Genomic DNA, 26,184 nt, shown 5'->3' on the forward strand with positions numbered 1-26,184 from the left:
ATGGAAAGTTATTCCAAAAATCAGGAAGTCCCTAATCCAGACGAAACTTGGTCTGAACTGTGGTGGGTTATGCCACTGCCAGATGCCATTCCTAAAGTGATTTATTTCAAGAGAATATTGGACTTGGCCAGGAAGCTGCCTTTGTTTGACTTGTTTTTTCTGCAAGTCTTGAGTGATACAAAGGGCACTGGGATGGAGTTGACTCTTCTCCTAGAACTTATTTTTGCCATTTGTTAGACATGCTGCCGGGAAATTAAGATACATTTCAAAACCATCTGACATTATATTTCAGCATTGCAATAACTGATATAATTACACTCAGGAAAATGATCAACCATTTATTTAGACAGGGCAACTTTGATGCTGATTACAGCAGTCCTCCTGCTGTTGGTGCTTAATGTAATATCTGCTCCTACAAGAAGGAATAGCCATTAAACCAGTCTATAAGTAGATTATTCCCTTCTCCACAGGGATGTGTCTCTGAGGCAGGGACTGAAAGCCCTGCGTTGAGCTGAAATGGTGTCCTGGACTATAGACAGGGATTGGGAAGTTTTTAGGGAAAGTGGATGAGGGCCAGCAGTCCTGGTTGTGCCTTCAAGGCCCTCACAAACATAAACCCACTCTTCTTCCTTCAAAAGCAAGCAAATGAGTGGGTCACATGAGTTCATTGGTATGGTCAAGGTGTTCAACAGTGGAGAAGACAATAATTTCTTGCAACATTTAGACTGTGAGTTTGAATGATCCTCCTGGTCAGTGCAAGATTTATCTGTACTTTTCCACATGTGTGCCTATCTTTGTCCATCCATGTCTTCCTCTAAACAGCTTCTCCTCTCACTGCTGGGAGGTATTTGGGAAGCAATGCCTCACAGAGACCTAGTAGGTTCATCTATGCAAACTGGGTGCTAAGTCAGAAGGAAGAGGCCCAGGATGTTTACAAGGATGGTCTTGATGGATGAAAGGTATTCTGAAGAACATCACTGTAATGAAGGGGGAAAATCCTCCAGCAGAAATATTAGTAAAAAAGAGATTTCTCTTTCTCTCAAGCTGTTTCTTTCTTCCCCTTATCTGACCAACTGAGACCAAACTCCTCTAAAGGAAATCTTTCCCAGATGATCTGAAAGACATTGTTCATCAGCATGGCCATACATTTTGCATTTCATTTCTGGTAACTAGAGAACCAACAAAGGCTTCCCTTCACTATCCAAGCATGTCAGTAAGAGCAGAAGATGAGTGTTCATAAACATAAATGCCCCAAGTCTAGAAAAGGAGCAAGCCAAGAACTGATAGCATTTGTTTATAAAGGAAAATTGAATAACAAAGATGCAGTGATGTAAATATGAGTCAAGGCAGGATAATGTACCTCTATGCGCAAAAATAATTTCCCAGAATAAAATTACTTTTACTGTGGACATACTAGCAAAGTAAGGAGCTTTTTATTCAAGAATAACTTCTCCTTGAAAACAGATCAGTTGCTTGTTCTGGAGCAGTGTCTAACAGAATGCATATCACTGTAGCCCATGAACTGCAGGAACTCACCTATGAACTGCACTTTCTGTCAGTTTTCCCAATAAGCAAGACTTATTAGTATCTGGGGGTGTGTGTATGAGAGGGAGATAATACATTCTTCCTTTATCAAAAATGAAAAATCAAGTAATAAAATCTCAAGAAAACACAGTCTGCTTCAAAACCGCTCACTGCATCATGAAAAGCCATAACGGAGAACTGGAGCTCTTCACAACCTATTATTTAATGAGCATCTGAAGGAATGAACTCCGGCTTCCTACAGCTCTGCCTCATGGGTTTTACTGAACTACAGTGGCTAAGAAGACAGATCCTCCAGTTAACTTTTCTCACTGATGTTACATGTACATGCAGATTTTGAGGTATGTAACAACACATGAACTCCTCATGTCACCTGTGCCATGCTCTGGGCACAAAGAGATGTGTAGTTAGCTTCTTCCTCCACCTGCTTTCTTTTTCTTAAACTTGTTGCAATTTAATTGTCTTTGAGAGTTTTGCTCAGATGAAACAGATTGGTGCATTCAAAAATTAGTGATGAGACATGAAAACACGTGTACACACAAGAGGTGGAACATATGAAATACATAGATACCAACATTTCAGCTGGGGAGTAGCTGAGGAGAGGAATGGGTTGCTATGGAGCTTTGTTTATCACATATAAGATATGGAAGAGAATTTCCCTGACTGACCATAAGGGTAAGACTAGGCTGAGCAGCCTAGGCAGGGATGCCTATGCCACAGATGTTCAGGTTTCAGACAAAGTACATTCTGCTGGAACTTTTCATAGAAATCTAGCCTTGAACTCACCACTGACTAGGACTACTGCTGTGGTTGCCATTCAGAAAACTCCTGCAAGTAGGCTGGGAGAAAGTGGGAAATCTTTTTAAAAAATACATTTATATGTCCCCAAGACAGCGGCAAGGAATTACATAAAATGGGTGAAAATTCACACAATAAATGAGCATTCAAAGTTTAACCTATTTTTTGGTGGGTTGTAATTAAAATCATGTTGGCAAATACTGCCCAATCTCTTTCTTGGATAGCTTTCAAAAGAATTAGGAGGTCTTTGAATTAAAAAAAAAAAGGAAGCTGATAAAAGTTTTGTTGGAAAGCCTTCATCCCAGCAGCAAAATGTGCAACAGTTAAGGCTGAATTCAGAGCTACAGGATGAGGTGAAGCCTGAGCAACACAATGCAGAGGGCAAAATGATGAACTGTTATGAAACCTGAGAAACAGAAGAGCTTGAAAAGGAAAAAAGCTTTCTAATCTGATACCTGAAATATAGTGGGGGATTAATGAATGAGGGAAAGAGACTTCCTCCCATTATCAGGAATGATCAAGGAAAAACAATAAAGAGCTATAAAATACTATGGGAGGCAGCAGGAGTAGCTTGAAGTCTTGATTGCAGCCTGCAACCTTGCCAAGACTTGATGACAAAAATGCATTAGCCCTGCCCCATGAAGGGTCCTGGCTCTCCAGGCACTGGATTTCTGCTGTGGGCTTCAGCCCTCGGCAAGCCCTCAACATGCCATGCCAATAGCCCAGCAACTGGGCTGGCCAGGTCATGGGCCGGGTACAGTCCTATGCTGTGTATTGTGTGCCCGTGCCCTGCCCTGGCTGGGAAAGGAAAACTGGGAAGGGATGCAGTGGATGCAGCAGTGAGCAGAAGAAGGTGGTGTGTGACTGTGGGTATGGGAGGGGACAGTACACAGAAGTGCGTGTGTTTGTGTTTGTGTGCAAGCCTGCACATTCCCTGCCTGGAAGGACGGTGTGTGGGGAGGTCTGAGAGGTGCGTGCCTCCCATACGTAGGAATGTTAGGGTGGATTCACCCGTGTGTGAGAGGGGAATCCCCTGCCTGGAGGGTGCCCTTAGCGTGGGTTGTGTGTGCGCGTGTGTGCACATCCCCTGCCTGGGGGGTCAGTGTGGGCTGCGTGTGTACATGCATGTGCACGAGTGTGTGTGAGTGTGTGTGAGTGAGTGTGTATGAGTGTGTGTTTGTGTGTGTGAGTGACTCGGTGTGTGTGTGTTTGTGTGTGTGACTCTGTGTGTGTGTGTGAGTGTGTGCACCCCGCCCGTGGCACTGGTGTCTGTGCGTGGCTGCTGTCCCTGAGCGCGGATCCCCGGCCCGGGCAGGCTGCGGGGGGACGTGTCCCCTTTGTCTGCGGCGCGGGGGCCGCGCGGCGCGCGCGGGGCGGTGCGCGGGGCGCGCGCGGGGCGGGGGCGGGCGCGGCGCTCGGGAGCGCGGCGGGCGGGGCGGGGGGCGCCCCGCGTGCCCCGGCCGGGAGCGGCCGTGCCCCCCCGCCCCGCCGCCGCCGCCGCCGCCGCGCACAGCCGCAGACACGGGCGGCCGCGCCGGCAGCCGGCGGCTCGCATGCAGCCGGGGATTACGGCGGGGCGAGGGCAGCGAGGGCTCGACTCTTATCCCCCCTCGGCTCCCCCCCCCCCGTCCTCCGCCCGACACCCCAGCCGCTCCCCGCGCGGCTGCTCCGGCGGGTTTTCATCTCCGCGGGTAGGAGGGAGATGCCTTTGCCGTGGTTTTTCCACCCCCAGCCCTCTCCGTGCCGGGAGAGGCGGTGATGTGGAGCCGGGAATGTAGAGGAAAACCCTCCCCGGGAAGGAGCGACCAAAACAAATCCCTCGCCGTGGCTTTGGCGGCCGCGCAGTGCCCGGGGAAGCCCGAGCAGCCCCTGCCAGCGCTGGGGAATCCCTCCTGCAGCCCCCGGCGGCGCCCCGGGCGCCCGCGGAGCAAGGTAAGCGGGAGGGCATCCCTCTTCCGCCGAGGGCTGCCTTTTGCTTTTATTTGTATTTATTTGAGAGCCCGAGTCATCCCCAGCTCCCGCCCCGATGGGACTGTCAGGGGAGGCGAGAGCTGCCGGCGGGCGCCCGGGCAGGCCGGGAGCGCGGCGCTGCCGCGGGGAGCCCCGGGGTGCCCCGGGCGCGGGGAGCGCCCCCGGGGAGGGGGCACGATCGGCGGGGCGGGACGGACGCGGGGGGCTCTCCCCGGCCGCCTGGGTCGCTCTGAGGCTGCACAACAGAACCCTCACCCTGGAGCGCTTTGGAAACCGTGGCTTGTGTTTTTGTTCCTTCAGAGCTGCTAAAGGGAGGGAGGGAATGACATTTCGTAGTATTCTGCCTCCTGCCGTGGGTGAGCTCTACCGATAAAGGCTCGTCATTTGTTTCCGATGCTCTAACAGTGCTTGTGGAAACCTGATGATACAAAACCTCAGCCTTCTCGGTAGCTGTCGTTGGAATTATCCCATCCACCCGGGGACTGAAAAATCTCCTCTACAGAAGAAAATACATTGTGGTAGTCTAAAACACACTGTCATATATGCTTTCTGTAGGTAGGTAGCATGCTGGTCCCTGCATTTAAGAACCTAAATGTCTTTATGAATAGGCATGTTCATTGGCGACATGGCTTTTACAAACCATTCAGTGTGTTTCTTCTATCAGAATTTCACTGCCTGGGTGAAGGTAGACCTTTGTTTATACCCTATGTATGTACTGTCCATATTTATAGTAGGGTTTGGACTTCATTCAATTCAAGTTACATAATGATTAAGATACAATAGGCAGTTATTATATATGCAGTTTCTTGGACATTTTAATCCGGTGCAGAAAAGACTGGCTGTAGCAACACTGCCAAAATTGTTACTTTTTCAATGTTTGTGTAAAAAAGGAAGTGTCCATAGCATCAGGTGGAGACAACGTTCCTTAGCAATTACATAGTCATCAAGACCTTGCTATTAAAAGGACACCTAAGCAAAGGATTTCAGTGACCCTGTCCTGGAGCTCTGAGGAGGTGCCAGGATTGGTTTAGAGGAGGAAGAATAGCAGCGAGACTGGGCAGGCTTGGGAGGGAGAAAAGCCTGATAACATTTTGCATTAAAACCACCTAGAGTTCAAGTTTGCTCAGCTGGCGAGTCTGTCCAACTCAGAGCAGAGCTAGCACCAAGCCTTAGAGGCTGGGCAAGGGCTGCAAAACTGAACATTCTGCCAAGCCTGGGACACGATCCTCCAGGGAGTTTTAGTAGAAACTTTCAGGGGAGCAGGGTCAGTGAGTACATGCCACTTATGGGATTTGTTTGTTCTCTGATCACCAAGATGTGCTAGCAAAACTCTGGAGTCTTTCCCAGAGAGATAAGATGCAGTACAGAAAAAAATAGTTTGTTTCTGGTTCTTAGCACCTCTGTCTATTCTGTTCAAACAGCTGATAAATCTGATACAACTGATAAACTCTCACTTCGTTCAGCATTAGTGGAACTTGCAGCTGGCTTGTAATTTTTTTTTTTATTTTCCAATGAGTGTTTCTGCAGGCCGCTCTAACCACGGCATTTGAATTTCTCTTGCCTCCCTTCTCGGCTGGATGCTGTTGGTGGGGCTCAGCAGGTTGCCCTCACTCAGACGTATGCAGACAGTAAAACATCTTCAGCTCAAGATGAGGGAGAGGTGCTGTTCAGAGCAGCACGCTTCAGCCTGAACATCTCCATTTGCTTCAGCATTTTGAAATGTCCCATTGCCTTAACAATGCCATATCACATAAATCTATTAATACTCAGCCTTTTTTTTTCTAAGTGAAAGTTAATTGCCAGATTCTGGCTTGCAATTCAAAGCAAGGCAAGAGGTCAAGATTTGCAATAGCTTTCTTGCCAACAGTTGGGATTTTGCCAAACAGTTTGCTACTGTCACTTTCAGAAAAAATTCTTGATCTTATGTGACTTCCTTGAGTTTCATGTGCAGGTAAAATATATTCTATGATGCTACTGTATTTAAAGCTACCTGCTGAAGGATATTTCAGTCAGTGTTTTACTCCGTCTGTCATGATATAAACAGACATTGGGGAAGGTCTGTCTGGTCTCAGCTCAGAGGAGGAATGCAAGCTGAGATATCTGGTGAAGGGGGCAGTGACTGGAAGTATGTCAGTGCACTGGGATTCCACTGCAGACCGTCCTGAAGGTGTCTGCTCTACCCGAGTGCAGACCTGCTGCTCCCCACAGGAAGAGATGGGAGCCAGAAGGGGAAGAGATTAAAGTTGTACTCCACTTCACTTCAGCTTTATCTCAGTAGACATACATGCAGCCTAAAAATGAATTTTTGGATGTTTTCAGGGGTCAATTCTATTAATTCATCATGTTATTGCATAATGTCTTCTGACCCAGCAATGCTCACAGCTCTTGGAATTAAGCAATGATTGCCTCTGAAGGGACTATACATGTTTGTCTAATATTGCTACAGTAGGTTTTTATCGTCTTTAGGAATAAGGGTTTTTTACCTAAGAGGTGTCTGAACATTATAAACATAAATATAAAATAAACATTGATATTAAACAATATTATGAAATAAACATTATAATGAATGCATGATAGAAAACAGGCTGTAGTTTACTTTCTTGTGTTTTTCTGTTTCTAGTCATAGGATATGAGCATCCCAAGAGAAAATATTTTTGATTTCCCATCTGTTGTGGGCATCTTTTTGTTGTGGTTATTGCTGGAGTAGTGGAACTGAGTATTTGATTCCTTGGATTTTATAATAAATCTTTGAAATATGTTGTTTTAACTCACATTGTAGTAGGGAGAAATGTGTGTTTACTTTGTAACAAGAATATTAACTTGAAACCAAAATAAATTTTCCAATATTAAATTGCAGAGATTTTTTTAAGATATGCAACAGTGTTCTATGGGCTAATGTGCAAAGAAATTGCTTAGGACATTACAGAGTAGATGTAATCCTATTGTAAATGTAGATTTTTGTGCAATCCCATAGCGTCATATGTTTTTTACTCTATAATTCTCTGGCTATATGGAAAATATATGGAAAGAATTTCATTATTTTGAATTTTTTCTTCACTATTATGCTATTAGAGGTATCATATTGCATGCTATAATATATACTTTGCTCAGTCACGCTCAAATAAAGTCTAAGTAAAATGCATATATATGGCTAAATTTAAAAAAAATGAACAGAGTAGCTTAACAACTCAAGTGTTTATTGAACAGAACTTGTAGGTTTCTTATCTTGGTTACTATACAAAGTCAGTCCTGGTATAGCTTCTCAGACCACTACATACCATAAAAGCCTTAGGAGAGTATGCATCAGTCAAGATATTTAAAATCTATTAGGCTTAAACCTGCCTGTATTCTTCATAAAAATCTGTAAAGACAGCAAAGGCTATTTTGCCTTTTCTTCATCCCAGTGCTTGCTACAGCATGTGCAAAAATTTCAGCACAAGTTACACATTGGCATCTTCCTAAGTTTTCACTTGTTTGCCATGCAATACATTCCTTCTTCCAAGTCTGGATGGAGGAATGAAGTTTCTTAATGAATGAACTTCTTAAAGGATGAGTGTTTTAAATGACTTTTTTTTTTTCCCAAGCATGAAAGTATGATGATGTTAACTGCACATTCAGAAAATAATGGATATTATTTTGAAGGCACTTCTTCCTGGATTATGGTATGAACAATAGGGAAACAGTAAAAGAAAAGTCTCAGGCCACTAAAATCAGTGGGGTTTTGAATTTATTTGTTTCTAATGCAAGAAATCTATATTTAGCCATAATGATAGATCAGCTGTGACTTAGGTGTCTGGATTCTGTACATCCCTATTCCTTCTCTGGATGACTATAAAGAGTAGTCAGTAGCATCACTGCTGGCACCAGCAAGAGAGTCAGAACAACAATCTATTAGCTAATAAATAATATATGTAATGCTGGCATAATGCAGCTCTGAGCATTTAGGAGTAGGCTGCGATGAACAGCAGCTGAACTCTTTACAAGGAGCAAAGGCAAGTGACCAATTTACCCCTCACAGTACCATGAGAGGGGAACACAGGGCGCTGTAAAATTGTGTGAGGGCATTTACAGCCCGAGCCAAGGCAGAGGGGCTGAACAGCTCGCTTACCACAGCACTGGCACGTGATGCATAAGCCCCTAGGTTTTTGTTACCCCTAGAAAAGTGTTTCTTACTAGAAAATCACTTTGCTATTGCGAGGTGGTGTTCTTGCTGCCATCATATCCAGGTACTAACTTGTTAGGAAATAATGTCAGCCCTTCAGGTAAAACCACATTACCAGGAAATGAATGCAAAGCTGTGCTGATAATTAACTGAACAAAGCTCTCAAACGTAATCTTCTTTGATGACACTGGAGATGAGCTTCTCCCCCTGATTGCCTAACAAGTTAAGAAATAGAAATCAGTTATGGCAGTACAGTCCAAATACAGAATAAATTTGCCTCAGAGCATTAATAGGGCAGTTCATAAAGTAATATTTCATGGTACCTCATCAATAGTTAACTTTTAGAAAATTAGCTGTATTTTCAATATGTATAGAGATAAAAATTGCAATCAAATGCAAGAACTCAAAATGAAGCCATGTTTCTTTTTACAGAGTTTCAGTTGTGTCATTTGCCCTCTTAAGGTATGGGGATTTGGTTACCTACAAGGTTGTTGACCTCGTCTCAGGTGGATGTACTCTCAATGGCAGAATAATCCTGCTATAATTTACAGCCATTCATTCCGTGTAAATTTGCATATACGAGAGACATTCTGAGACAGTTTGAGCAGAAAGTGCTGGCAAGCTGCAGAAGCTAGAAGAATCCCACTAATGTATTTAAGCAGACTGAAAACAGTGAATAGGCTTAATTAGCCTTGAAATCACACAACTGTGAATGACAGTATTGAACGTGCTTTTCCAGTGGTTGGTGAGATTAACAGCACAGAGTCTCTCTACCTTGACAGGAGTGCTGTCTGGAAGGTCTTGCCTTCTGGAATATTTCCTTTTGTGCTTTCTTCTTTCTTATTATTGCTGACATAGAGCAAACCTCTTAACTGGGTAAGTTTTATACTACTTGAATTTTTTCTCAGGACTAGCCTGGCTACTGATAGTCACTTTGGTCCTTATTTAGGCATGTCATTAAAGTGGCATTAGCAGTGCTTCTGCTCCTTTTGAACTGAAGAAGGGATGAGAGTGTTTAGCCACTTCAACATGTTTGTAGATAAACCAGGTAGAAGCAAAAAATATCTCACTTTTCCTTAGTTTGGGTACTGATGGAGAAAAATTGAGCTTTTAAGCCTTTCATTGATTAACATGATGCAAATAAACGTTTCACTTCTTGTAATCCAAGATTACCACCCACCAAAGGACTGGTCACACCCTTCAGTTATAGATTAATTCATGTCTGTTGTCTTTCAAGCACAGGCTGCCTCATTCTTTTCAGTAGGAATGGGGATGGTCTCCATCACTGCAGCTGTCCTGGGAATTACTGATAGCAGCAGGAGCCTGGAAGATATAAACCACAGGTTTGAATCACCAGGGATGAACCTGGTCCTTCAGTGAATGTTTAATGACCAAGCAATGACATCAAGGTGGAACCAAGGCCACCACCTTATGGTGGATTTGGAAAAAGCAGAAACTTGTTCAATTCTTTTGAAGGACTATTTTACATACCTCTTGTAAGAGGAGGTCTCCAGACTTAGAATATCATGTGGGTGGGTTGTGTCCCTTTTGATCCTGCTTACACACTGGGCCTGGATGGGAGTTAAGAGCATCTTCTTCCTGACTGTGAAGTATCGTGTTGATCCTGTCTTAGAGGTTCCCACACCCTTCTTTGAACTTGGGACTTGTGTGTTTAATATTAGAAACCCTGAACTAATGGCTCTGATGAAGCACATTTTTTAAGAGGATGCTGTGGCTTTTAAAAATACATTTTGGCTTGATAGAAGTAAATAAATTAATTTATAGTGGCAGTTTTATAAAAGTGTTCCTTTTAGCCTGTCTTGATTTCAGAATTATAGTAACAGTAGCTAGGGTTGTGCATGATAGTGAGTCCTCACCTTTTTTCTATTGTCAGGTCAATTTGAGGGTCAAAATATATCAATACTCTTGGTATCAGGTAGGACTAAAAGTCAGTGTAGCTCCTTCTCTACAGTGTTAAACTGGAGTTCCTAAGAACAGCTTCTCCTTACTGACCCACAGATCAACTGTATCTTTGTGCATTATGTGGAACCAAAGCTGATAAGGTCTTAGATAAGGTCAGGAAGCAAAGTTTTATGTTCTCTGGGTGACTGCTTTTCTCAGATAGGCAAAATAAGACTTTGGGTTGCCCTAGGCCTTGCACAGCAGTTTGTAGTAGTAGTTTGGGATGTTTTTCCAAGGCATCCTATAGTTGAAGACATCAAAATGTTGAAGGGTTGGATTCTTCAGATCAAGATTAGATGGACATATGTCTTAATTTTTAATGATAAAAGCCTTCTATAAAAACTTGCTGATGCTGTGACCTCGGGGATATTTTCAGCTATGTATGTACAAAGACACTTGTCAAAAATTGAGTCTCCCAAAAACCAAGGCCTTGACTCATTCCTTTGTTCTGCCTTCAGTGCTTCTGTAAAGCACCAACAATAAGAGTTTGAGAGAGGCTCCTAATTGATTGAGATAAATGTCTCTTGAGTAAATCTGCAACTCTCAAACTGTATTCTTTGGCCAAGTCTCTTCCTGTCTGTGGTCCAGGTAGGTTTAGGCCTACCCTGATTGAATCAGGGAACAGTCCTGTTAGAAATGGTTGAAAAGGAAATTTTGACAGAAGCAGCAATTGAACGTAAATGTTTTAATTTCCAAAGTCACTTAGGAATACAACTGTGCTTTCCTTAATTGTAGATTTGGGATGGTGATATTGCATGTTTTTTCTTTATTAGAAAACTCAACAGTATACCAGGATTCTGACCAAAATACAGCATCCAAAATTTTGGGTGTAATTTCATTCAAAGAGGGATAAAATCTGACTCTTCTATATGATGTGCCTCATTGCTTCAGACATCATTCTCTATGTATATAGGACAATATTATATGCTGTGTAATATTTCCCTGCCTAGAAACCTAGAATCATCATTCATTACTACACTGTGCAGGCTTTTCTTCAGAAGAACAAAAAGACATCTGTGAAGTTCTTCACTGCTTTCAGCTACTTGGCAGCACTATTATTGGCAGGGAGCAGTGGAAGATTGAAGGGTTAGAGAAGCTAACATATTTAGAATAACCCCAAAACGAATTGCTTTAGGACAACTGATTACTTTTGTGCCTCCTGAAAGAACAAATGGTGTGTTGACAATCTCCTCCATCATCTTAATGCACTGCAATGCAATTAGAAGAGAAAATCAAGTAGTGGACGGATAAATTGCAACTCAAAGCTCTAATTTATTAATATTAATGTATTTGCTATTATTAGTGTATCCTGCACATGTAACATCTGTAGACTCTCAAAGAATTCTATGGAAGCACCAATCAAACCTGTGGATCCGGAGTGCTAGTTGGTATATAAATACGTAGTCTGATTTAGACCTGACATGAGGACCTTACATAATCACATTTCTTTAATATCAGGTTGTTTGACATTAAAGAAAATGATCTGCCATTCGGCCTTGTACTTCTCTGTGACAGCTCATCTCCTCAGAAGCTTCCAGGGAAGGCTAAATAAGCAGTGAAAGACAGTATCTTTGGCAAAAGCAGTAACAGCCCTTAGCAACCAATTGTAAACATGAACAGTAAAGTGCAGACATGACCAACAACTGCATCCTAAATGAGAAATGTTTCAACCTGCAATGGAAATTGAAAGGTTTTTGTAAACTGAGCAGGAATGCATCAGAATTGTTTGTAAGGATCATATAGCCACACTTGTCACAAGCACCAACAGCAGAGCTGCTAGTAAGGAAAGAGAGAATTGGAGCTGATCTGTAATAACGTTTGGTGGGGATCTTGATTCAGCACTGGATGGGCTACAAAGCCATGTTCAGTGCTGTCTTGAGACCCAGTGCAGGCTGAGGGGATGCTACAGTCCCAGTGCCCAGATACAGACTTGTGAAGAGGTACTACTCAAAAAGACCACTTGAGCCCTAAATTCCATGAGACTTGAGGTAAAATTACCCTGAATGCACTCAAGAGCATTTAGCTTTTTGTAAAGCAGTCTGCATCACCTGGAGTGTGTCTAGAGCCCACCCACGTGGCTTTACCTTGCATAAGAGCTTCAGTAAATGATTACAAGTGCTGTTGGGGTAGTTGGAAAACTCAGATAAGCCAAAACTGCCAGGCTTGTGTGACTGCAAGACTTTAAAAACATTTTATCATTTATGCTTTCCCTCTTTTTCTCTCTTCTGTCACCTTACCTATTTCTGTCTGGGTTTTCTTATCCAAGGCTCCTAGGGAATATGTAGAGTCTCAGAGTCTGCTGCTCCTTGGTGAAGTTCAGCTCATCCATCTAAAAGACACCTCTGTGCTCAAGATGGTGAGAACAGAGAGTTAGCAGACAGACTGATTTAGTCAATCTGAAAAATTCATCTATAAAAGGCCTCATCTTTTTTGATTTTTTTCCTGCAGAGCTCCAAGACTTTGTGCTGCCGAAGTTTAAATTTTCACATACCAGAAATAAATAACCTGTGAGGTCTATTATGAAATAGAAATAATCATCATTTCAGACCAGTTAGCCATAGCCCCAAGAGCTGATTCTGCAGGATTTGCTCTCAAAGCGAAATCTTACTTTTCATAGGACAACTCATCCATAGCTGTTAACAGAGCAGTCAAAGCAACAGGTGGGATTTGGTCTTAGTTCATGGAAAGACTCAGCTCTCCAGTAACAGCTCTGCCCATGGCTGAAGTCTGGCAAGAGCCAGCCATTGCTCGCAGAGAAGCTGTGCCACAGGGGAGCAGGGGAGAGAGGCTAAGGCTCCATCTTTTCCCCCTCAGACCATGTTGCTTCAAATGGTTTCACCCACTGAAGCCCCTGAGGACTTGTGCCAAGAGCTGTCACCAGCAATTTGGATAATCAAAGCTCAGATACTTCTCTCCTGTGCACACATGCATGTGTTCCTGCATATAGATATGAATCTGAGACATACAAAGGATGCTCAGGAATACTTTGACATGTTTCCTGACACTTCCCGCATTCAGCTTGCCAATCCTTAACTATATGAGATGTGACTTCTCTAAGGGTGGGAAATGGAAATAACGAACAACGCATTTGAGCGGGATGCTTTTATGCAGAGTTTTAGCTATCACCTCAGCCATCTTTTTAAAAACTGAAATTAAGGGAAAATTCTAGTAAAAAGATCCCACAGCACACCATTAAGAAACTGAAGATCTTCATATTTTGAAACAAAGAGCAGACATTTGAGAGCTAAGATGTGGCAGCAGAGAGATTACAGCAAAGCAGACACTGACAGAAAAGAAGAATCATACAAACAAATAAGTTAGCAAAAATGTGTTTGCTCAGTAAACATGTATTGGTTTTGCTTTATTTTTTCTTGGCTAACTTGCTGGATCCCAGGTTGTAGGCTTTAAGAGTCAGATGCTGAGGTGAGCACAGGCTTTCTAAGGTGTTTTTTTTAATCACAGAGTACCTCCAGTTCTCCAGCTAGAAGGGATCATAAGGATCTTTGAGTTCAACTCCCTGCTCCTCACAGGACTACCTGAAACTAAAATCTAAACCATATGACTGAAAACATGGACCAGATGCTCCTTGAACTCTCAAAAGCTTGGTGTCATGACCCCTTCTCTGGGGACTCTGTTCCAGTGCCCAACCATCCTCTGGGTGAAGAACTTTTTCCTAATGTCCGCTCTGAATTCCCCTGACATTACACCTACAAAACCTAAAGCTAGTTTTCCCAGAAAGTGTTACATACCTGCATTAAATACAGACTGAAGTTCTTAAGCTTTAAGTCAGTTTTAACAGCTAAACTAGTAAATGCAACAATAGTCTCCCCAGATCTTTCTTGATTTTTGGAGCAGTTTTTGCACATGAAGAAATCCAGCACATTGATCTTAGACTCTTCAGACCTGAAAATAAATACTTTGAATGGGATCACCCATTTAATAATTTGCTTAATGTTTAATAACTTCACAATCTCTCATTTTTAATCCAGAGCTTTCTTGAACTTTTAAAAAAATAATTAAGTATTGGTACATCTAGAACCAGATTTTGTTTTAAAATGTTGAAGACACTTCCAGCAAATTGTGAAAAACTCTTCAATTTGTTTTTAAAGCAAGGAAATTAATTAATAAAATCTTTTATTGAAAACAATTTGACAAATTTTGACAAAAAGACATCTTCTGAGAAAAATGGTAGAAGTTTGTCCCTTAAAAGTCAGAAGAAAGCAAAATCTTCACTTTTCCTGGGGTCCTTACAGTACAAGCCCTTCTTAGGTACCATACATACTTTTTTCCTCACTGTTTTAAATGCAGGACAAGCTCCAGCAGTGAAGTGTGCTTATGTACTGTAACTTCTCCATCTTCTTTGACAAAATTTGTATGACAGAGATTGGGAGAGATGTTTAAGGCATTCAAGAGTGGCTGGGATGTGAATACTTTTGGAAGAGAGGTCTTGTGCATGGAATCCATGGAAGGGGCTGGCGCTGCTCAGTACAGCAACCTCCCTGTGATGGCTGTGAACAAACCACTTACTAGGAGCAGACCTTGAAGCATGGACTCTCCAGCCATCCTTGCAAATGACTTGGGAGAGTCCTAAGTGTGCCCTGGCAGGCGCTGTTCCGGCAACATGACAGCACAGATAACTGGGTTCCTCAGCCTGAGGGTTTAATCTGGCCATGTAGGCATGCCCATCAAATGGGCTGAAAATGCTAAGGACTCTAAAAAGCAGCTATCTCAATCTGAGCAGCCAAAATTGTTGGATACCTCAGGCATCTATGACCTTCATTTCTATAAAGCAATGGTAATAATGGCCTCCTACTGAAGGGGAGTCTGGGATACCCTGGAAGTGCTTGGGTAGGACAGGGAGAGCTCCCTGAGGGAAATTCAGCACTTTGTGCGTAATGTAGGCCTTGCAGCAGGAAATGCTGAATAACATCAGAGGCCAAATTCTGAATGAGAAAGATGAAAAGAAATGGCAAATAATTACCCGTTCATGTGAAGAGGAAGGGATTGATGTGAGAGCCACACCATTAAAAGCTGCATGTCTGTGGTGCGGGGGAGGGCACTTAACCTTCCTTCTGGCTTTCCCTAGCTTTTCGAGTTGTAGTCTTTGAAGTTTTCATTTTTATTTAATGCAAAGAGTTGACTTTGATTTGAAGAGTTTTATGTAATATTACAGGTATTTTGCTACAAAGTATTTTTGTTATTGCACAGGAAGAATGCAGGGTTTATCAAGACTTGCTCTTACGTTGAATTTGTGTTTTTCTCTACCAATTGCTAAGAGTGCTGGTGAGTGCCAGGATGGCTTTGCCTGTCTCCCGAATGATAGTTACATTTATTACTAGCCCCTGGTGGACAAGGTGCATGGTGGAATTGCACACAGCCTGAAGGTTATGGCAATAAGCCAAGCTGAAATGTATTTTAAGTCTTCTTATGAAAAAAAAAGTCTTCTGAGTTAGTTACAGTAGCTAAAATTCAGAAAGGTAATTTAATGAACTGTAAAGTAACTTCACTTGTATAATTTTGTTTTGATGAAAGATCTGGTGATTTTGTATTAAATTGATAATGTGGATTTTCAAGTTAGAAATGTTATACAGTAACATAATGGCGATTTCCTATTTTGACAAGGTAACCCACATAGTTGATAGGGGGAGAGCACTGGGTGTAACCTTTTTTGGATTTCAGAAAGGCTTTTGGTACTGTCTCTCACAGGATCCTTCTGGGTAAGATGTCCAGGACACAGCTGGATAAACACATCATGGGATAGGTGAGCAGCTGGCTCATGAGTCAGGCACAAAGGGTTGTAGTGAATGGGATGACATCAGACTGACCTGCCACTGGTGGGGTTCTGCAGGGCTCCATCCTCAGCCCTGTGCTCTTCAACATCTTCATAAATGACTTGGATGCAGCATTGGAAGGGGTATTAAGCAAGTTGGCAGGTGTTAGTGCCCAGGTTCTCCATCTGGGTGGGACAACTCTGGTTCGATGTGCAGTGTGGGGAATGAGAGGCTGGAAAGCAGTGCCAGGGAAAGGGACCTGGGGTCCCTGGTCGATGGCAAGTTGACTCTGAGTCAGTAGTGCCCTGGCAGCCAGGAGGGCCAAGCCTGTCCTGGGGGTATCAGGGACAGCATGGCCAGCCAGGCAAGGGAGGGGATTGTCCTGCTCTGCTCTGCACTGGGGCGGCCTCACCTCGAGTGCTGGGGGCAGTTTTGGATGCCACAGTATAATAATATAAAGCTATAGCAGTGCCCAAAGGAGGACTGTGAAGATGTTAAAGGAAGCCTATGATTCTGAAAGTAGAGGCCATTGATTATGTTTTTGTTAAAGGCACAGTTAAAACCAGGCTTTTTAGCCAAGGTTTGGGGAAAAGCTGCACAGGAATAGATTTTTTAAAAATTATCATTGGAGAACTAAAGAAGGTATGAAGAATGAAAGAAGGTGGGAAGGAAAGCATTTGTGAAGGAAACAAAACAAATTAATTTCTTTATTTTTAAGTTATACATTCTTGTTCTTCATTATATATTTCAATGACAAGAGCTCTGTAAAAAAGGCAAAAAATCATCCTCAAGGTTCAAGATTCTTCTTGGGAAAATGTGCTTTTTTATCTTTTCAGAATGCTGCATGATGTGAATGGTAGTTCATCCCTTGGTACATGTATATATACATATATATATATATATATATATATATACATGTATATAGCACACTCTCAACACTAAACTTAATAGTGTTTCACTGCTGACTTCAGTGTGACCACCAGGATTTTTGAAGTTTTTTAGAAAAGCCACATTTCCTCAAGTAGGAAAATGAAACCAATAATTATACTGAAAAATCAAAAAATGTTTTAACAGCTTTGGACCAGTCATGGTGACACTAGAGTATTTGCATTGTTTGAAAAATATGTCTGGTAACTACACTGCAGAAGAGTTAAAACAATACACGGTCTTGTTAATCTTTTGTTTCTGCAATCAGAAAAATAAATAAGGATATAGTTAACTTAAGATTAAACAGATGAGATGCTTGATCTCTATTGTGTTTTTACTTGATGTTGCTAATAACAGGGTGCACATTTTCATTTTAAAAACAGAAAAATAAATCCCTGAGATACAATAGTGAATAAACTAGTGAACCTCTCTAGGAAATGTATGAAGACTTAACTGATTTCATGAAGGTTAACAGAACCTCTTTATGAATTTATTAAATTCTTTTGTTTTCTTAAGTTTAAAGGAGAAATATCATAGTGCATTAAAACCGAAAAGGATTTTTTAAAAAACACAGTTTGCAAATATTTCTTCTGTATAGAAATATCCTCTCATAACTGTTTACTCTTTGTGTAGCTGTCTGTATGCCAGAAGACTGATAAGTGCATCACAGATCACTAGGAAATGCTTAAATGAGGAGATCTTGCAAGGATTGGAGTCCCCCACTTCTCAGAAGTCTCACCATCATCCCCTTGCATATAAGGCAATGAGGAGGAGGGTAAAACCAGAGAAAAAAAATCAGTCTAAGGTCAAGAGAAAAAAAACAAAACAACCAAACACAAAAGAAAGGGATGTATATTATGCAAACCTACTGATGCTGGGGCTTTGATTTTGGTAGAATATTTATCTTTGAAAGTGAAGTTGTCAGATAATAATTTTTGTGAATGACAGTAAATGTTACAGGCTTAAGCCCTTATGTAATTAGGCACAGAAGTGCTCTGGGTTGCGCTGGGAGATGAGGAGGGATCTTCACAATGCGGTGCTGGAGGCAGTATGGGAAGATGCAGAATATTTGGACCCTTACAGTTTTGAAGTTCAGCTTGACTGTGAAATTGGTAACTAAAATGATGGTGTTCTGGGCTGTTGCCATAATTTAGCTTATGCACCAAACAAAACAAAAAGAAAAACCTTTAAATCTTAGATCTTAAATCTTTAGATATAAGTATTTCTCTCATAAGTAATTTTGCTCTTTTCTGATGTTTTTGGACATGATAGTCATACCTGGACTGTAGTTGCCTGAGTCTTATTTTATCTATTGGCGGAGGAACTTTTAAAGTTTGGCTATAATGAAATTTAGCCATTTTGATTTTATACCAGCAACAGAGTCAATACTGTCATGGGCATGTCAGATGACGCACTGGAATTATTCTTTGTTTTTCCTGATACTTCTAGTAAAGGATTATTCTAAGTCCTCACTGCTCTGGTGTGGATCTGGTCTATGTGACCTTCTAATTTTCTTTCAAATTTCTGCCTTTTCTCATGATGAGTTTGTACCCATTTGTTCTTGTGCCAGCTGGTACTTCAGTACAAATAGTTCAAACCCCTCCCAGGTGTTTACTCCTGATGTATTTATAAGTAACAATCCCTCCCAGCACAACTTTCATGCTTTACTCTGCAAAGAGGATCAAATTCTTGTACACTTCAAATTCTTTTATTTGCTGGATTTATTTAACTTCAAGCAAAACAAAACAAGCAAATTAAGAACAAAAAAACAGATTGTTGAATTGTTGATTTGCTGATAACAGGAGGAGGAGATGTCAGCTGTGGGAATTACTGAGGAGGACTTTGTTTCCCAAGTTTGGAACAGAAGCCTTGTGTAAGCATTCTTTGGGCCATGATGCCATTGCTAGGTTAATATTGAAGCACTGTGTCTGACAGTTGGCAGCAGTAGAGCTGGTGGGTGGGTTTCCTTCCTGATATTCTACATTTAGTGACAAGCAGCTGCACTTCAGAGTTCACTGGAGCACTGGGCACAGTGAGTGAGGGTGCACTTGTGGATTACTGAAACTGAGGTCGCTGATTGCTGTCGTGCAGTCGTGTCTGCAGCAATGTAACAGGTGAACAGTGGGGCAGAGAAGAGCCTTGCAGAGGATCCAGAGAACTGTATGCACAGCCCTTGCCTGTAAAACATGTATTACTGGTCAGTTGACCACAAAAGACTTAGGATTCTTTTGGCCCATTTGTAAAGAAATAAGTGCTTTGTTGGTGGTAAAAAATATGACTTCTCAGGATGGCATTTGAATTGTTTGGTAAATAACATTTACCCATGACATAATAAGAGCAAATTAAGATTTGTATTGGGAGGGAAGCAGTTTGGTTTGGAGATTTTGATGTGCTGTGATTGTTTTATTCAGTTTCAGTATCTCGCAAATCTGAATTTTTCAATAAAAGGTAGACTAGCCTCTGTCTTTACTTGTAGATATCCCTATAATCTTTCCATTTGCACACCTCACCCATTAAAAGATAAGTAATTGGATTAAGCTAACACAGCAACATCAGAAAGTGAGTCTTAAAAAAAAGAAAAAACCCAAGTCCTTTGTACAAATTGTAACAGTTGATTTTCACAAATGCAGGAATTCCAGTGAGTTTTTCCTTTGCTTAAGCATAATGCTCTTAGCTGTTCCAGCTGTTCCAGTGCTTCTGGATATTACCACAAAGAATATCACTATAAAGAGGGCAAATTAAAATAATTAAATTTTCATCTGTATATGAAAGTATGGAAAAAGAGAGAGAGAGATTGGAGGGTGCATTGTACTGGAAATATTCTAAGTTTTTGTCTTTTCTAGCTTCAGGAATGGAGCTATCTGTCTGAAGAGGATTCTGCCCAAATATTCATAGTCTCCAAGCTCATTTTCCTACAGACTCTGGTGTTACAACTTCGTCTTTTACAGAATGGCTGAGAAAGCTCCACCAGGGATCACCAAAAAGTCTTCAAGGTCCACCCTTTCTCTCCCTCCGGAACCAGTGGAGATCATTAGGAGCAAAGCCTGCTCGCGGAGAGTTAAAATAAATGTTGGTGGACTCAACCATGAAGTGCTGTGGAGGACTTTGGACAGACTTCCAAGGACACGATTAGGAAAGCTCAGAGACTGCAATACCCATGAATCTCTGCTAGAAGTATGTGATGACTATAATCTGAATGAAAATGAGTATTTTTTTGATCGACACCCGGGGGCTTTCACTTCCATTTTGAATTTCTACAGGACAGGGAAACTACATATGATGGAAGAAATGTGTGCTCTCTCTTTTGGCCAGGAGCTTGATTACTGGGGGATTGATGAAATATATTTAGAATCTTGCTGCCAGGCAAGATACCATCAAAAGAAAGAGCAAATGAATGAGGAACTGAGGAGAGAGGCAGAGACCTTGCGAGAGAGAGAAGGGGAAGAGTTTGATAATACCTGCTGCCCAGAGAAAAGGAAGAAGCTTTGGGACTTGCTTGAGAAACCCAACTCATCTGTTGCAGCAAAGGTAGGATAAACAATAGGCTTAATACAAAGATAGTAGGAAATGGTTTCATGACCCATGCATCTGACTTGTAGGAATCAACAACATCCACTAAAATATTTAGATAAAAGAAGAATCTAAAAGTCTGCATATCATTAAGTGAAAACACCCAAATCTGTCCTAAATCCCTGAAATCAGCAGAAGGAACCCTGCTGAGTTCATTTGTTTTAGGCAACTACTGTACTGTACCTTGCTTTTGCTGTATGTGATGAGAAACATCTGTGTGATTCTTAATGCATTCCATATGAAACACTTCAATGAAAATGCAGACAGAGTACATTATCTACTTGTTTGTTAGAAAAATATTTGTTTATGGCAAACATCCATTTCAGTGTTGCTTGTCCCTGCATGTGTGGTGTGTCAGTGTTTGGTAGGTTGTGTTGGATAAGCTATCAAAAACTCATCAGCTGGTCTGGCGTGGCTTTATTATGGCATGTTTTCTCTCATACTACATTTTTGCAATCAAGAATTGGAGTGTTTTGTATAAAAATGCTAAAATATTAATGAATATATATATTTATATTCATATTAATATTTCTATTCATGCATATTTATGTGTATACATGTATATGTATATAAACAAGTATATATTCTATACATGCATACACACACACAAATATATATGTGTAAAGTTTATATGTATTTAGTCAGAAGTGAGAACAAATTCAAATGAATCCTGGGTCCAGTTCTGCTGTCTTCAAACAGGGAGGTTGGCTGAAGTCTCAGTGATAACAATGGAAAAGTTTACCCTGGTTGTGGAAATGGGACTGCACACACAGATGTTGGTACTGGTATTTAAAGAAAGATTTTCTTGCATCTTGAGGAACTTGGTTGTTCTCTTTGTGGTGTGAAGCACTAATTAATGTGAGGTAAATTTTGGAATTAAACTCATCTCCAATTTGAATGACTCAAAACGAAAATGTTTGATGTTTAGATGTTCGTGTTAAGCTTAACTGTGGTTTTATTTTCTTCTGTTGTTGTTTGTTATTGGATGCAATGCTCTTGGACCAAGGTAAGTATTAAAATATGATGCTGCAATGGACAAAAAAAAGAGAATTCTGGCAGAGATTTTTCTTGCAATAGTAACTCTTATTATTGAGGTACAATACAGTTTGGTTTTTTTTTAATTTCGTTTTTCATTGTGAGCTACCTAACTTTTTAAGCAAGGAACTTACTTAAATTAAAAAAATGTTGTGGCAGAATTTAAGGTTTGTAAGCAGAATAAAAGCTTATAGGAGAAAAATGAAAGTATCCAGAATATTTTAGAAAACTACATGAATAAATTTATTCAGAATATTTTAGAAAATGACATGAATAAATTTTATGCTTCCAAGATACATATTCTGGCCCATATGTTCCTCTCCAGGAGACAGAGCAGAGGGGAAGCAGATGGGCCTAAGTTTTGCCAGAAAGGGTTCAGGGAGGCCGTGTTACGCACTGTGATCCCCTGGTGCAAGCTAACATCCCTCAGCCCCTGCCAGCCCTTCTGTGACACAGCTTCTGCACTGCCTGCAGGACTCAGGGACCAGCTTCTCAGTCCTGCACGCCTTGAAACGTCAGCAGTGTGTTCCGTAACAGACCTCTCCTCTCCTCCTGGATGCGGGCAGGAGGAAATCCTGTCTGAGCCACGCTGCTGAAACACACTGCACGCGACCCGGGACATCAGCTGGCCACGGCCCCTGCCTCAGAGACATCCAGCAGGCAGATTGGGCTGTGAAATGTTTTCTCTTTTATGTACAGGAACGAAGGCAGCTGTCTCTAAGGCTTGAGACATATGCTTAATTAGTGTTTTCCTAAGACTAGGTAGGAGTCAACACAGTAAGATGAAGCAGATGAATAAAACAGAAGTAATATACTGATTTTTACATTCTTTGCCTGTGACTCGCTTCATTCATTTGCATGTTGAATAAATGCAGAAATATAGGATGGTTAAACTTGCATGAGTGCTTGCCATTCATCAAACTGTTCTTATGACTTACACAGTGCCCCATCATGCATTTGCTTAAAATAAGTTAGGCTGACCCCAAGCTTTTAAGAAAATCCCCCTTTGGTCATTCCGAGCAGATTTCTCTTCAGATTTTGCAGATGAATGTGGCTGTTTCTTCAATTTCCCCAGATGTCTAAATAATTATTTTTTACCTTTTTATTTCCTTTTCCCCTCATCCCCTAATTTGATTCAATGTTATAGATCTTTTTTTGCTACAGGGAGTTTCACATTGCACTTGCATACATATTGTAATGATTTTCATTATTTCAATTGCCTTTTGTCTAAGTTAATGCCATTTGATGTGCTTTCTGTGGTTCTGGTAGCTAGAAGTCACCATAATACATGCATTCAGTTTCTCTGTCTAGTCACCTTCGGTCTGTAAATACATATATGAGCCAATATTATAGTCAGATATGCCCATGGCAGCTCAGACAGCTATAGAAACTTGGCTGAATGACATAAAGGAGAGCAAAGACCATCACAACACATTTGATCTCGGGTAAGCTAAAACAAGATATGGTGGAATCAGTTGGATGCACTTTGAAACAGACTGCGTTAGGATCAGTGGCAAGGTTGTATCTGAAGTGTTTAGATAACATCTCTTTTAGATTTTTTTTTTTTTTTTTTTTTTTTTTTTGTGTTTGGTCAAATAATTTTCTAGTTTGTCCTGAGACAAGAGGCAAAACCATGTTCTTTCCTCTGCAGGAATAGAAAGGATGGTGGCATTTTGAGAGTGGCAGGTTGGGAAGCAAGTGAGAAAATATTGTCATAAGCCTCAAATTAAAATATTAGCTGCCTTTTAAAGAGGTGAAACCATATGAATGTGCATAGATATCCTATAGGTGCTTGTTCAGTCATTTACATCCTGTGTGGCATCCAAGCAGTTGACAGGAGCAGCTTGCTTTTTAAATCCCTTTCACATCAAAGATTAGAAATGTGAGATAAATACTCGGATGTGGTTTTGATATGTGACTGTGTCTTGCCACTTCTTGATTCTGCTAAGAGCCCTTCTAGGTCTGATCCAAAGCTTACTGAATTAAGAGGGAGTCCTGCTTTGGATTAGGCATCTCAGGACAAATCCTGCTCCTTTCGAGGTCAGTGAAGGTTTGCCACTGACTTCACTTACAGCAAGGTGAGACAGAACAAGGTGACAGTGAATGAGCAACATGTATTTTACAGGATATGCAACAATAAATAGGAGAAAGCAAGAAGAATGTGTGGCAAGAAATTAAAACTATGTTTAGCTAGTAAAAAAAGGAATATTATAGATCAAGTACATTGCACAGTACAGGCACACTTAACTTTTTGAGTTTTTTTAACTTAGTAAATGCAGATGTGCACCTCATCTCAGTCACCAATATTAGAGGCACAGCAGTTCTGGCTTAGTCCTCCTCCCAGGACAGATTTCTGTGAATTCAGTAGACATTTCAGCTGAGGAAAACAGGATTTGCCTCCATTTTCCAGTGTTCTCATTCATAAGCTTTTTAAGTAGGATTAAGATAAAGATGTGCAGAAGTCCAGCCATTTCAGACATGTACAGAGCTATGGAATGAGAAGCAGTGCTGGAATTTATGAAGGGCAGGAATTTTGCATATTTTACATCCCAGAAAAGTCCCAAAGCCTGGTCCCCAAACCACAGAGTTTTGCATGAGTCTGGCATTCTTTGGTCCAGAGTAACATCTGAGTTTTTAGACGAGGCATTTATTTATACTTATTGTGTAACCAGTAGTTTATGAAAACTGTTTTGTTTTTTTTTTTTTTTGTTTTTTTTGGGTTTTTTTAAATTATTTTACTTATGCTATCAGCCATCATTTAATCTTTCATTTGCAGCTGCTGGACCGGTAACAGCCTCCTTAGTGCAGCAGCAGCTCTCACCAACCTGTCAGTAATGCAGAAGTCCTCAACAGATACCAGAATGAGCACTGACTTCAGTCAGATGTGAACTTTGTGCAGCTGGATTGCATCAGTGTTTATGGTTCAGCACCTTGTTGAACTGGCATATTAAGAGAGTATCTACCTGAGCTGATGCCTTGTCAGCTGTGTATGAGGTACACTGTTTTGTGCAGTGCTCTCAGAATCAAAGGAATCTTACTTTGGAATGAGTGTGAATCAAATGAACCCATACATTTATTATGTCTTTCAAAGTGTTAGTGAACGAGGTCTTCCTTTTATTCTTGTTTAATGGGTCCAATATTATTGGATTTTTTTCTCTGTTTTTTAATACTGATGAAGCTCTTTTGGGCTAAATCCTAAATAAATATGGAATGTTTCTAGTCAACATGTTTTACTGTAAATATAGAGTGAATGAAACAAGAAATAAGTGGAATATCCAGGAGTAACAAAGACCCTATGTCTGCCTCAAGATACCTGATAGTGACATATCACCTTTCATCTACAAGAGTATTTTAATTACCTTACAGTAACATTATCAACAAATTTCACTCAAATTTCCCAATTTGTGTTTTATATCCCATGTGGCCCCTTTGAATTCAACTAGGATGTAATTGATTGTGGTTGATTCTACAGTTCTTTATTATGCAAGTAATTTTTTCTCCTATGAATATTTGCATCAAACTCAATGTGACTACTGACTGATCAAGTATAAAAGGTAGTACAAAGTAATTTTAAAAATTACTATTCAGCCACATTCTGGCCTTGAATTTTTGCATAACCCCTGTTGATGTACATACACAGAAGGGTAAAACATTGGCTTTGTGTTTCTGCAGTATGGGGTTTTCTTTATTTAAAGTGAAACCTGATAGGGCTGAAAGTGTTTTCTGTTAATTCTGTTTGTTTCACTGCATGGCTGATTTTTCCTTATTTTATTGATTTCTGTTTTTCTTTGGGTTAGTTTTCAGGGTTTTTTTCCTTTTGGTTTGCGTTACAAATTGTAACATGAGTATTACTTCTTTGTAAAAAGCACACTAATTTATCAGCTAACTAGTGGATTGTGGATTACAGAAGGTATAATTATCCCAAGCCTGACTGGAAATTGTGAGGACTTGCTGTGCAGTATTGAGTAACTAATCCCTTTTGTGAACAAAAATTAATTTGGGATGGGGAAAAAAAAAAGCAGGAGCACACAAGAGGAGATTTAGGCCACCAATATTTATTTAGCTACATGTGCATTTTGGGTAGGCTTGCCACAATGACTTGCCAAGAGAGGCAAGACACCTGTTTTACATTAGGGGCCTGATTCTTATTTTCCACTATTTTGTGTATAATTCACACTGACTCTCATACCTATTCCTTGTAGAGCAGCTTAGAAGTGGTCTTAGAGTGGAAATTATCAGAGTCACCGTGCATGACCAGAACAGAGCAGAGTGTCATATAGGACACTTCATTTTTCCTTTGCAAGTCCTCATAAATTGGATTGTCACAGTGTTCATTCGGGGTGAACCATAATTAATGGTATGCTACTGGTTTCTTTTGGCTTGAAGGTAACCATATACACTCAAAGCACTTTAGAAAAACTCAGATGATTGGTATGTTGTGATATA

The 26,184-nt window shown here is 40.9% G+C and overlaps 1 protein-coding gene across 2 annotated transcripts in view; it reads left to right on the top strand.

The window, feature by feature from the left end:
* The first annotated feature begins 3,780 nt into the window (after window positions 1–3,780).
* KCNB2 (potassium voltage-gated channel subfamily B member 2) overlaps window positions 3,781–26,184 on the top strand; it is a 188,031-nt gene continuing 165,627 nt past the window's right edge. Inside the window, exons 1-3 of one of the 2 annotated variants that reach the window (XM_064389165.1) lie at window positions 3,781–4,272; window positions 4,717–4,866; window positions 19,977–20,661. In XM_064389165.1, the coding sequence (XP_064245235.1) occupies window positions 20,083–20,661 (579 nt within the window). In that variant the 5' untranslated portion in view covers window positions 3,781–4,272; window positions 4,717–4,866; window positions 19,977–20,082. The remainder of the gene's footprint in view (window positions 4,273–4,716; window positions 4,867–19,976; window positions 20,662–26,184) is intronic. The other variant, XM_064389164.1, reaches the window with a different exon arrangement.

Source organism: Passer domesticus, chromosome 1 (genome assembly GCF_036417665.1).
Source record: "Passer domesticus isolate bPasDom1 chromosome 1, bPasDom1.hap1, whole genome shotgun sequence".
Taxonomy (NCBI): Eukaryota; Metazoa; Chordata; class Aves; order Passeriformes; family Passeridae; genus Passer; species Passer domesticus.